Source organism: Spea bombifrons, chromosome 5 (genome assembly GCF_027358695.1).
Source record: "Spea bombifrons isolate aSpeBom1 chromosome 5, aSpeBom1.2.pri, whole genome shotgun sequence".
Classification (NCBI taxonomy): Eukaryota; Metazoa; Chordata; class Amphibia; order Anura; family Pelobatidae; genus Spea; species Spea bombifrons.
This window is the reverse complement of record NC_071091.1, coordinates 91440761-91454725: the sequence shown is the minus strand read 5'-3', so window position 1 is coordinate 91454725 and position 13965 is coordinate 91440761. Positions and strand designations below refer to the sequence as shown.

Below are 13965 nucleotides of genomic sequence, written 5' to 3'. Positions count from 1 at the left end.
TTCAGAGGACTTAAAGGTCAATTCAGGTGTTTCAATCAGACCCATTGCCCCAGGTGTATAAAATCAAGCACCTAGCCCTGCACGCTGCATTTACAAACATTTATGAGAAAAATGGGTGGTTCTGAAGAGCTCCGTGAATGGTTCTGTTATAGGATGCCACCTTTACAATGAGTTTGTGAAATTTCATCCCTGCTAGATATTCCGCAGTTCCATTCCTTTACTGGAAAGTGGAAGACCACGTAAGGTCAAAAAGCGGGGTCACCGAGTGCTAAGGCACATGGTGCATAAAAGTGGTGTATGAACGAGTATGCGTGACTGAGATAATGAGTATTTGTGAATGAGCGAATTAATGTTTGTGAATGAGTAAATGCATGAATATGTGTACAATAGCATGGATGTGTAAGTGGGGGGAGGGCATTGCACAGGGAGGCTGTTTGAGGCTAGGATGGCAAGTCCTATGCTTCAAATCTGGCTGTTGTCAGGTCCTGCTTCCAATCTGGGTGTCATGGCTGACATGATACTAAAGGGGGGCGATATGCAAGGGGCATTAATTCACAAGACGACGCTGGGTGCATCACATAATACTAAAAGGGGGCTGGGATAAATATACAATGTGGGGCTAGCTGGGGGAAATACACAAGGGTACATAACTTTTACATATTGCTGACCAGCCCAGATAAAATGCTGCCCTGCAGTATGGGGGATGTATTGAAAGGAAACCAACTAATCAGATATACAACCCCCATGCTGCCGGGCAGTATTTTATCCGGGCCGGTGGCATCAATACGCAAATTATCCAGAAATTGAGGAAAACTGAAGGTTTTGTGTTATTTACTCTATTTCAATCTGCATATTTTATTAAAAAGGATTAGTGGCAATAAATTCTGGCTTCAGGCGTCCCGGGTATCATGTACTCCCAATCCCATCACATAATCTATCTTGTATTATTTGCGGAGCACTGATGTCATCTTTATCCAGTACACATGGAGTTGAGATTCTATGTATTTTAATCCCTGGCACCAGGCCCATGATGCTCTCAATCTGCCCAGAAGATTCTAAGAAGTATTTATTTTTTTTTATCTCATGGACAAAATGTGAGAAATATCTATCATACATATATATCATACAATCACTTCATAAACACGTACCGAATACGCTGCATATACAGTTTAAAGAAAGTTAAAAAAAAAATCTCCCCGGATTTCATTTTAAAAATCTAGTCCTTTTAATGAAGACATGGTTGGATGAGTTTGGTGTGGAAGAACTTGACCAACGTACAGAGGCCTGACCTCAGCCCCAGACCCCTGACCCCGAGCCGGGCCTTCTCGTCCAACATCAGTGCCTGACCTCACAAATGCTCTACTAGGTGAATGGGCAAAAATCCAACCAATCCAAAGGGGACCAGCTTCATATTAATGTCTATTTAGAATGCAATGTCATAAAAATCCCTGTTGGTGTACTGTGCAGGCGTCCCAATACTTTTGTCCATATAGTGTATGTTGTCTAAAGACAGCATTTCTATGCTGAGAGGGGTGTGTGCCGGTAATTAATACATTACATCACAAAGACGGTGATTCGGTTTTTTGTAAGGCGGTAGAACCCGTCTATTATCTTCTATCCTTATGTTATAGCCCCTTAATCCGTCTGTAGGTGTTACGTTTCGGTTATTTGGCACACAGTGCAGAGGGACAGATTGCATGGAGATGTCAGGACATACATGTCGCATACGCGTAACATACACGTCACATACATGCAGCCGCTGTACAGTTCAGTGTGCAGGCAGCAGAGGGTTGACACGGTAGTTACACGTTTCTGCCAGCAGAGGTCGCTATTCCCATCACACGTCCTTTCACCTCTCTATGGTACGGGTAAGGTCACGGGTTCTCTGTAAACATCATGGCGGCGCCCTGCGGGAGACATGCCGCTCTATGGCTGTACCGATTACGGTCATCGGTGTCAGTTGCTTCCCGGCCCTGCAGCACAGCCGGATCGGCTGAGTATTTCCTTTCCGGAGGACATGATAAAGCAGCGGAAGACCAAAGCATCTCCCGAGCACCGGGGGGAAAGGTGAGTGCACGGTTTAACTGTATGAGTGCCGGGCGTGTGATCAAAGCTGTCATCACGCTGAAGGAGAGAATAAGCATTAATGGTGAATAGTGTTAACGCTTCATCTTCCGCCCCGGTGCTAATCCGGGTCTTGGCTGGTCAATGTCAGGTTTGTCTAATGGAGGAATAAAGGTTAAAGAACGCGGAGGAGACCCGCAGACCCCATCACACCAGCGCGGGAGACCCCACAGAACAGGGATGTTTACTCATGTTAAAATTATTATGTAAATGATACCTTCATGGGTGATTCTTGCTCCATTACATCAAACACGTTATAATGGTGGTAACAATATATCTAAATACATAAAACATCCCTGTATACACAGCTACAATCAGTGTTTGGCCAAGTATGATGGGATTTGTAGTAGTAACCTATCCAGGAAACATTGATTTACTTATCGCTGGCCTGCCGAAGAGGATCTAAACACACTTCTTTAGCAGCATCTTCAAATGTTTCAGAAACAAGAAAAAACATACAGAATACGTGTCATCATTTCCATGCCGGGAACAAAATCTGCAGTGCATTTTACAGTCCATGCATTTAAAGGCTAGGACAGATCTAGAATTGACAGACTGAAGCAAACCCAAACCTTGGTTATGTGCCCCTGCTTGCAAGCTTACAATATAAAGATATATATATATATATATATATATATATATATATATATATATATACGTGCCCATTCAGTTTGGATGAAAATTCACTCACACTCTCATTCTGTCGCACTTTTCAAATGTTCCCTACCTTCTCTGCCAACCACTTTAGCATCTTCTTGTCCTCCTGAATCACCTATCTTATCTTCTCTTCCATCTCCATCCACATCTCCACGGACATAAACCGGCAGAAACTTCCACCAAAATGGTGTCCTATCAGGAGTGTGTTCATCACTGCAAGCACCTGTAATTTTGGCAGTTCTGTCTGTGGAGAAAGATATAAAATGTGAATAAGGTTCAATACAATCTGCCTAATGTCTACATGTCACTGGGGATGGTGGGTTTAGAGGACAGATTTCAGGCAGTTTTCTGTATGAACCACCAGAGGGAGCCATTTAATCAGTTTTTCTATCAGTCCTGCCCTGTTACTATTACGGTATTATTTATTGTTTTATATAGCGCCATCAAATTCCATAGCGCTGTACAATGGGTATGATATATATATATATATATACGTACACAGACACATAGATGGAAAGTGCACTAGTCCTCTTTATGAAAGGAGCATATTGGCCAACATCAACATAAGTTGAATGACCCCATACTGAGTAAAAAATGCTACCAGTACAACATAGAAAATATGCCGGAAGATCATTTAGTGATTGAAGATGCTTTGTGATTTTTATAGGAAGGTTTATAATGGTATTAAATCAGCTAAGAAGAGATTTATAGCACTAATGTTTGGATCACATGAAGAAGAGGAAGCAGACTGGCAGGGCAGGGAGTTGCAGGGCATGGTATCTGCGTATGAATGGGGAAAAAGCTGTAATTGAAATTTTGAGCAAGCGATACTTGGCTCTGTAAATAAGAAAAATACATACCGACAGATTATGCTAAACTAAATTTCACATAATATACTCTACGATATTATTGTTTATTAATATAGCACCACTAATTTCCGCAGCGCTCCTTACAGTATATACATTCAAGTGGTATGACAGAGCTAGAATTGACAGACTGAGACAACCAGATCAGGTGAATTGGGCCCTGTCAGTCAATCACAGCCAGCCATCCATCTCTAGTTCTTGTGTACGTACCCCAATGTACGTACGGGCAAGCTGTCCTCGTTTGGTCATCTTCGGGGAATGAGAAGACTGTGCTTTTTTATACATTCATCGTTTTTATCATATTTTGAAGCTTTTCCTGATGCACTAGCTTTGCAGCTGCGACTCTTTTCTGATATTTCGTTTTTATGTCCCCCTTTAGGACCTCATCAAGGGTAAAGAGTCATTTGCTTCTTTGCTTCGCCGATCTCCAATTATTCAGATGGGACCCGCCAAGGATAAGATAGCAGTGGGGAAAATCTTCCATATTGTTGGAGACGATCTATACATCGACTTTGGGGGCAAATTTCATTGTGTGTGCAAAAGACCTGAGCAAGATGCAGAGTAAGTCAAACTGTGGCAGTAACTGTATAGGGTGTATGTTCTCAAGACTGTGTTAACCTATGTAGAGTCTCAAATACCCCCACAAGGTGATCTAGAAACACTAAAATTTGACAGCTGATAAGAACCATTCGGCCCATCTAGCCTGTCACAGCAAAAGGCCACATGTAGAGCGTCTTTCATAGTTGTTGGAACACAGTCTGTTAAGTTCAAGTTAATGTAGTAACCATAACTGGGAACTTCTGGGCTCCGGCTACCCGGAGCCTCCCCTTGCGGGACGTGGCCAGGACTGCACACTGACGTCGGTGGGGGGTCCCGCTGACGGCAGATACAACAGAGAGAAAATGACAAATCTGAAAAATCAGAGTGCTGAAAAGTAATAAACTAATGGAGAAATTCTGTCACTTTCATACTTTTGTGTTAAGGATTCAGTTTCATGTTGAAGGGAGTGTAAGGATTCCACATAAATGCAGTTGTTACAAAATGTTTGTCTTGTCTGGAAGTAATAGAATATGCTGTTTTGGGATCTTTTAGGATTTAACTGGCAATTGTTTTGAGGCCACCTAGTGGCCATTCTTCAGTATTGCACAAGAGATAAAAACTCAAAAAAAGGTACATCTCAAAAGTATATGGTCAGTATTGTCTTCATATATACATTTGCTAGTGTTCCTCTGTATGTGTGTATCTCTATTTATTTATATTTCATGCTTTCCCTAATTTTCTTCTGCATATATGCTACTGTTCAAAACTTTGCGGTCCCTCAGAAATGTCCTTGTTTTTGAAAGAAAAGCAAACTTTGTCCATTAAAATAGCATGAAATGGATCAGAAACACAGCGCAAACGTTAATGTTGTAAATGACTATTGTAGCTGAAAACAGTTGATTTTTAATCTTGATAGGTGTACAGGGGCCCTTTAAACACTGCCATCACTCCTGTGTTCCAGTGGTGTGGCATGTTCGAACCCAAGTTTAAAAAAAAAAAAAAAAAAAATCATTAGAAAACTTCTGCAATTATGTTACAGCTAGAATGTTAAGTGCTAAGTGATTTCTCAGGTGATAGGAATTTAAATATTGTGTGTGTATATGTTTAATACAGTCATGAAAAGTTTGATCTTGTGGTAATTATACCCCAAAAGACTCCAAACTGTGTGGGTTAAAAAACATAACTTTATTGTGTAAAGCCATCTGTATATACGTATTAATCATAAGCAGAGAGAGCACATAAGCACCAGTTACCCATCTGAGAACTGTATGGACCAACAGAAACTGTTGGCACTCGAGAACCTTTTTGGTCGCCTACTCCTTGGCCAGATTGTTCCTGCGCTAAAGAGATCAGCACTAAGGTGGATAGAAGTGCTGGATCATCAGCGGCGTCCCCGTTGCAATCTTCATTGAGTTAAAGTATTTACTGGTAAACACTTGTGCTGTGCAAATCCCCGCTGTTCCGTGTTGAAAGGCTTGCTGGTTTTGGGTTACAGCCGTTAGAATTCTCCGTGTATAACACGGTCTCTGACATCTGCCGTTTGGGACTCCACGCTGAAGTGCGTCTCAGCGGGTCATCGGGAGGCTAATGCTGCGGGCTAGGATTAAATGTATTAACCTCTTTAAATTCTTACCGTCCCCTCCTGTTATAGCCCAGACTCTGTAACATCCTTACGGTTATCTTGTAAATTCCTCCAAAATCTTCCGCTACAAACTATCCTACTAAAGCATTTTGGCGCCCAGCCGTGTATATGGTTGCCATGGCAACCGAATAATCGTTATGTCAAGTTGTTCCCATGATTGGTAAAATAAACTGAGAAATGCACCTCCAGCTGGGACATTAGGTTCTTTACCCCACCTTTTAAAACATTTTTGTGTTATCATTATAAAGAAGTGTGATTGAGGCTGGAGATCCAAACTATTGAGGATAAACATGGTCATCTATTCACTGCACCAGAATGGTCCTAAATCTTCTTTCTAGTGTTGGTGTTATTATTTCCATCAAACCCACTTACAGAAGATGGGGGTCCCAGGAAAGCTGAACCAGCGACACCTGGCCTCTCCAAGTCTTATTTGCCTTGGATGTGGCTTGGGTCTGAGACTTGGCATTCTTTGAACCCGTTGCTCAATCCGTTGGCCCCGCGCTCCTTGCTGATAGATGGGTGTCACCTTGGGTTATCGTATCACTAACACAGGCGCTCCGTGGCTCTCGAAATAGTGCCAGAGGATTACTTCTGTCAAGTGTTCTGACTCAAGAACAGTCAGCCATCCGTGCGCTCCAAGAAGGTGCTATTTATCTTAAATGTCAGGGCGGCTCCTGTTTCCGTCTTAATCTGGGCGTTAGAAACATGGAGTCGCTCACTAGCGTGCAGCCCACATGAATAGCTTCGGACTGTTTGCTCGTACGGCACATATGAACGTTTATGTTGTAAATCGGTAAAAGTCTCTGTAGAAGGTCAAATCTGTATCTGAACTCAAACTCAAAAGCAGCACAAACTTTTTCTGATCCAGAGAGGGACTCTGAGTATTAAACCATTTATGATGTCATAATCCCAAAGTCTAACGCTTCATATTTTATACTGTTTAGCGTGTCATCAGGTAGTTGCGCATGTACAATAGGGACTCTGGCTGACCAGAGCCTGACCTTTTGAGCAGAGTATAATTGCGAGCATGAGATCAGCAGTACCAAGTATTGACGTTCAGACGTTAGGGGTAACTGGACTAAAAAGACTCCTAGTCGTGCTTTATCGTTATATTACTCGGACTCATCGCATGGAGACTGTTTACAGCGTCACCTTGGTCGTTCCAGACGTTGGTAGACTGCTTTTCCAAAAACCCATATTATTAGCTTCTCGATTTATTGAATCTGCTTATGTGCGGATGCAGTTCCACTGTGCCTTATTTCACACACAGACTGGACCTCGCATGCCAACTGAATAACGTTTCAGGATCTTTCAGCGCCAGCTATAAGGACAGGATCAAACAGGAAAAGGATTATGACAGCAGATAAGGAGCCCTTGGCCCATCGAGCATGGTTATTCAGCGCGTACGGCAGCTGCTACACGTTCCCAGTAAATCCCGTGGCGCTTTAACTTTGCACCCTTTGTGTCATGCGCCATACTCAAGCCAAAATAAAGAGAAACTCGTTCTGCAACAGGCAGCAGGGTAATCCTCCGGAGGTACGGTTGTGTTGAAATGCTTGACATATTTGTTCTTGAAATTAATTTCCATAGCGCAGACTCCGGCAGTTTACTGAAAAGCATTTTTTTTTATTACTGTTTTTTTAGCTTCTAATTCTCCCATTAGTTGTATGACTTCACTCCTTTAATTAGACATATATTATATATGTTTACTTCTTTTTTTATGAAGACCCGCTTTACCTTGTTCATGTTCTCAGTTCACGTTTTCCAGTTTTCGTCTGGCAGTTTTAACCAAAACATTTCCCTGTCTAGAACAATTATACAAATGTGGATCAGCCTTATGACAGCTGTATAAATAGAGTATATTCATTGTTGAAAAGGGATTACCAAGTCATACTCGGTGGTGTTTTCCGAACGCCTGCAGTCTGAAAGTGTGAAGTTCTAACACGTAGAGCAGCCATCTAACATGGTCTTGAGGACCATAGCTTTACCCCCCTTTTTTTATACTCATTTTGGCGTGAATTTATCAGCATCTATCTATAAAGCTCTTCGTGATTTACTCCAACTTTGATCTCTGTTGAGACCTTCCCTTGTGGTCAGTACTGGACAGGCTCCTGCTGGCCACCTCGTAAACCGGGCAGATGCCTGGTAGGATGGTGCCGGATGGTGCCGATCACTTACCCTTACTTTGGCTCACGTGGCAGATTCACCTATTACTGTGAGGACGCATGCTACTTGAGTTTGAGTACAGCTTTGGGTCACATATATCCAGTCGGCAGCCATACATATGTTTAAAGTGCTAGGGCCAATTCCCTACTCCGGCCCCTGGTTCTGAAGACATGATCTCCATGAAGATACTTGGAAGTAATGAATGGTTCACAGAATAGAAGATATCAGGAGGGAAATATATATATTTCAAAGGGAATGGAAGAACCTGTAATTTAGTCATAGACGGTCAGAGACTTAGATGTGATGTACAAATATCTCTTCATTGAAGAGGTGGTGTTTGAGTGGAATAGCCTTCCATCTATAGTGGTAGTTGTTAATATAGTAAAGCTAGTATAGGAATGAGAAATAACCTCAGAGAAGGCTGACTGAGGTTTGAGGTCCTACCACAGGTATCAAAATTGGCAGACTAGACAAGCCAGTATGGGTCTGCCGTCAAACTTGATTTTCTATTCTAGAACGCTGTTCCTCGTGTTCCTAAGGTTTTCAAGGCCAACCCCAAGCTATATTTGGGAAGGTGTGGATTATCTAACCGCAAAGAGTTAACGATCCACTGAGCTTTAAAAATCTTTGCTTCCTTTATGGTGGCAAATGTTATTTTTATGTAGGCAGTGGAACTTTCTGCACACGGTGAGCACTCTTACAGAATTACAAGCTCGCACGGAAACACAACAACATTTGTGTCTCAAGTTAACTAGATCCAGACCCCACTCATAGTCAGTTAAGATCCTCATGAGTTTTGTTGGACTAGCCAAGACCTTTGGAAGTTGTATTCCTCGCCTCTATGGTAAAGTAGAGGTTTATCTGGCTCCTGGGGTTTGTCCATCAGTGGTGAGAGATACTCGTTATTACCGCTGTTTGGAGTAAGACATACAATGGCGTGCTTTATACATTGATTTGTTTTATGGATCACGAGGAGTATTTTTCTTCATTGTTCACAATACAGAATGGGTTTTGCTATTTGAACTGGTAAACAAAATAAACGAGGATCAGAAATCTGGAAGGAAATCTGGCGCTGACCGCGGTGTCATAGTTTACTTGAGCTTTAGTTAAACAGACAGTAGAGCGGCCAGTTGATCCCGTTCCGCGGCGTTCTGTGTGTGGGGCTGTTTGCTGCACCTTTGTGTGCAGTCTGCTGTGCTGTATAATTCATTCTCCCTCCCTTCTCGCCTAAACAATGTCCGTGGTGCCACAGTGTCTCCAACACAGCCTTGGCTTCTCTTATTTTACTTAAGTCCATTTAACCCTTTCATCCATGGTCCTCTTTCTCTGCTGCATAGTTTCCATCTTTCCTTCTGTGAAAGGGGTTAAGTAGCAGTCATCTAGTCACGTCCAAGACCATTTATAGTTCTGTCCGCTTTCTAAAATTATCCCGCGTTCCCACTATCGTCTTGCGTTTAACACTCAGTACTTTATAATTCACCCTCTTTAACCACCCGGTGCTTGCACTCTGGGTGAGATATTTGTAGCCGTGAAAGAAGAAATGACTGGTCTTTGCGGTGGGAAAAAATGTAGGGTCATTCCAGGGCGGGTAATAATGTCAACATTGAAATGTAAAATGACAGTCTGTGCATAAGGGCATCTCTGACCTGGAGCTCCAGCTGTTTTGGTGCCAAGGAGATCTTTAACTCACCGCTGATGTGAGTGGAAAACGCGAGAATACATTCAGTTCTACTTCAACAGGTGATGGAGGCTTCTCCTTTTATTGTTTGAATGTTTGAGCAAGAATGTTACTGGTATCTTGATATTGGGTCAATGAGATAGCAAAGAGCCTGCTTTGCCTCCCATACCCAGAACCACGCTATTCCCTTTATACACTGTGAAATCGCCATGTCTTCGGACACTTGATGAGTTGGGTGCATTATATGCATATGTCAAAAATGGTGTTTAAAGAACTGTTTTCTGAAATGTATCTGAATTATGTCTTCCTAAAACACAGCGGTATATTTAGGTTCAGAGCTGTCCCTCAGACCTACCCTGGAGCTACTGTCCTCTGTACTGCGTGCTGGGCTATGACATCATATTTCACTAATCCACTTTAGAAGGACACAGCTTTCTATGTGAAGTCGCTGTCTGCGTGGCACAGACCTCCATAGTGGGGAAAGGGCCAGCTAGGGCCATGAGATCTTAGAAGCCTAGAGTAGTATACACCGCTGGTCATATGCACGAGTGTGTATTAGACTTGTAATATTTCTCATTATTCACAGCCATCCATGTAAGGGGCCCTCCCCAGCCAACAGTAACCCCTGCATAGATTTATTGAAGCATTATAGTGCTGCCGCTAATGTGCATGGAGTAATGGGATCCCGGTATTTGCCCGTTACCCAAATATCAGCCCTGACTAATGGAGTCTACCAAGTGGGATCTTATGGGGAAAAAAAATGATAGGCGGTAAACCTATTCAAAACTGAGTCATCTGATATCATGAAAACACGGTGGTATACAAGAAGTCTGCTCCACATGTGAGATCCCGAGAATCTACCCTTTTAGGTGAAGCCCTCTCTGTGAGTCGGTTGCTTCTCTTTGGAAACTTTTGATTCCCAGAGCAGTTGTTGCAACAATCCTGTCCGGTCTACATGACTGAATGTGAAAAGTCAACCGGAAAACTATTCGGCTCTGTGTGTCAACAGACGCCGCGGAGAACCGCGATAAGCCGGCCGCTACCTTTAGCAGAAAATCTCTGAGTTTAGGACAAGTTTTGGTATATATTGGTATAGTTGATGGTAAATTACAAAACAATATTCTGAAATCCAATCCCTTTCCAGTGGAGGAAAACGTTATGTTATACCTTTTGGGGTCCAAAGTACCACTATATATATTCAGCAATTGTTTTTTGTCCCCCAGAGGGAGCACTCCTACTGCGAATGTAATAGAGATGCCACCTTCATAGGCTTGGAGTCTGAATGGCCTTCACATATCATCCTGCCTGCTGCTGTCAGCAAACAGTGTTACAGATCCAATAGAATAGCCAAAGCTTGGATGAAAAGATCTCGTAATGGTAGTTAATGAGCCCATATTTTAAAAGGGAGGCAGATGTGCATTAGATTGTAAGCTTGTTGAGCAAGGAGCTCCTTCCCTTTTTGTTTCTGTCCAAATGTTTGATATGCACTACTACTTTAGTTTGTGGTATGTTGAGTTTCCCTATTGTACAGTGCCGTGGAATATGATGGTGCTATATAATAATCACAGCTCTTATAAATCTACACACAGAACTAGATGCTCCCGAGTATCCAGTAGGACGATTCGATTTAATAATAATATCCATTTATCAAACTGTAGCTTATTCCTCAGTGTAATTGCTTTTGGTGAAATTCGGTTTATATGGATCTGTGGCTCTGAGTGACAAAACTAGCATTTCCCTGTCCCAGCATTCCAATCAACAATCAGCAACTTAACAATTGGGTATGAATAACTTCATGGGGAGGGATAATTATATTGATACAGAGAACTGGAAGTTAAGGGGGCTGTTTTAGTAGTATACACTTACAGGGGCTCTCCAATGTCCTGTGCATCCCTGCACCCCCGCACACCTAATGCACTTTAACATAGGTATAACATATGTAACATATGTATACATACGTGTGTGTGTGTGTGTGTATATATATATATAAAGTGTGTGTGTGTGTGTGTGTGTGTGTAACTGAATCCAGATACAAAGCACCTTCACCACCTGGGGCACTTGCGGCTCTCATGACCCCACAAGTAGATTGTTGCTGGCTGAGGCTGATGGGTGTAGTTCAATAACACCTGCAGGGTTGTAGGATGTCCTACTGATTAAAAGTGTAATGAGTCAGGAAACCTTAATGGGATTTAGCCTGAAACATAAGGTTCCCCCCCCCCCCGTTGACATACATACGGTAACATTGTATGGATTTTCTCATCTCTTACGTGTGAAGCTGACTGCCAACAAGCTCGGATCGCTGACTTTAGAGGTTAAGCAGGTCTGTTTCTGATGGGCGTAACGCTGGGTACCGGACAGAGAGGAGGATCATTCTTCCGCCCTCACTTCCAGGGCTTTCATTTGCCCCTATTGAGTTGGAAACAGTGACTGAGGACAAAAGCCGCATACACTGTACAAACAGGGAACCAAAGCGGCAGTACACTGACTCATTCTTCACCCTGTGTGAGAATTGAGGGGGACTCTATTCACTCGCTTTGTGCTGGTGTCTGTCAACAGCACTGTTTGAGGCAAGGCCCATTGTGCCGGCCAGTGTTTCTTGTTGACCTAAGTCTGCGCCTGCAATGTTCCCAGGGTCGAGGTTGGGAGTAAGGGAATGTTTGCGATGGGAGTAGGAAGAAGCGCCGTAATCATTGGCTAAATGTTTCGGGGTTTAAAAAAAAAATAAAAAAAAAATGAATGTATTTAATCTATTGTCATGTAGACTATTAGATATAAACTCTGACCCGCATTATCGCAGGTAATTTTACAGCGATGGCTCCTGTTGTTGGCGTCTGCGGCCGTTTCTGTAGCTGTGTTTGTGTGTTAGACGCTTTTCAGATCTGCTGTGAAAGCTAAACACGGTGCGTGGGTTTCCAAGAGTACTTGCGGGTAACCACTGTCTCTTGGATAATGAACGTGCAGTGGCTTTTTCTGTTAACCCCCTGTTTTATACACTCACCAGGTTCATAATGACCCTTCATTCAGATGAATTCTCCAATAACGTAGACTTCGTGGCATTTTTCCTAGGTGTGTAATGTAGTATTATCAGGGTTCTCCTTCTGTTCGTCTCACACACTGCACAGGCTTCCATGAGGATGAGGATGACGATGATGATGATGATATGTACAGTAGCGGTCCTGAGATGCTGCATTTCAGATGCCAGGGCAATGTATGAAAGTGATTTCATAATATGGAATGTCCAGCTAATTTAATTCTCTGTATATTAATAAAAAATAAGTGATGAGATTGAATTTCTGTAAAATATATACATTTTTTTTTAAGTGATTTATTGGTTTTGAGAGTACATCTTATGGTTCATTTTATAGCCAACATCTTAATAAATCTGGCACAAATAAAAGAAGAAGATACATAATAGTAATAATTTTGATAATCAAAATCCATGCATAGAATGGAACAGTCCATATACAAAGCTCCAAGCTGCATTGATTTTGGTTATTGGTGATTTACTAAAGAGTTTTTTTGGTTACTTAGGAATATCAGGTGGCTTTTTCCATGGGTAGGAGTTTTATTTCTACCTCGTCCAGATGTCCATAAGATTCTTACAAGAGTTCACATGTTCCAAAAACATTGGGACAAGTTATAGAAAAAAGATGGGAATGGGGTTCATTGGCTGTCAATATGTGGATTTATTTGAGACGTGATATATTATGAAGGCTAGGAAGGAAGCAAAATGAGAGCGTTCTTGGTTCTTCCGCTGCGTGTGATTAGAAGGAGTCTAGACACGGCACAGAGAAGCCACGCATTCTGCCACATGCTTTCATTATTGATTTAGTGTTCTTTTGACTCGTCTCTTTACCGCTGTCTTAGGTTGGAGGCCTTTGGAGTAAAGCGCGGTGAGAACGCGCTGAGGCTTGTTTCTGGGAACCATGTCCTTGGGCATATCCGTAATGTGCGTTCACGGCTGTAATTACAATCCATTCGTAACCTGCCGCAGCCTACTGCTTTTATCACTGCCACAGCAGCTCTGTAGGGCTGGTTGGAGCTGGAAATTTCTTTGGTTTCGTGACATGGATTAAAATGTTGCATTTTATATCAAATGACTGCATTTACAAACATCAAGGATACCTTCACTGATGTAGAATAAAGAGGCGTTAATGCACGTTAATGTATATAGTATTAGAGTGGTCCCGTTAGATTTTAATGGCATCCCCTTTGCAAATGCATGGAGAGATTCTGTAGAGTCATGGATATGAATTTGCCCCTTTCCTTGGCCAAACACATCTCCTGCCTCA

The 13965-nt window shown here is 42.3% G+C and overlaps 1 protein-coding gene across 1 annotated transcript in view; it reads left to right on the top strand.

The window, feature by feature from the left end:
• The first annotated feature begins 1864 nt into the window (after positions 1 to 1864).
• MRPS28 (mitochondrial ribosomal protein S28) overlaps positions 1865 to 13965 on the top strand; it is a 30242-nt gene continuing 18141 nt past the window's right edge. Inside the window, exons 1-2 of the mRNA XM_053466178.1 lie at positions 1865 to 2067; positions 4027 to 4212. Of these exons, the coding sequence (XP_053322153.1) occupies positions 1897 to 2067; positions 4027 to 4212 (357 nt within the window). The 5' untranslated portion in view covers positions 1865 to 1896. The remainder of the gene's footprint in view (positions 2068 to 4026; positions 4213 to 13965) is intronic.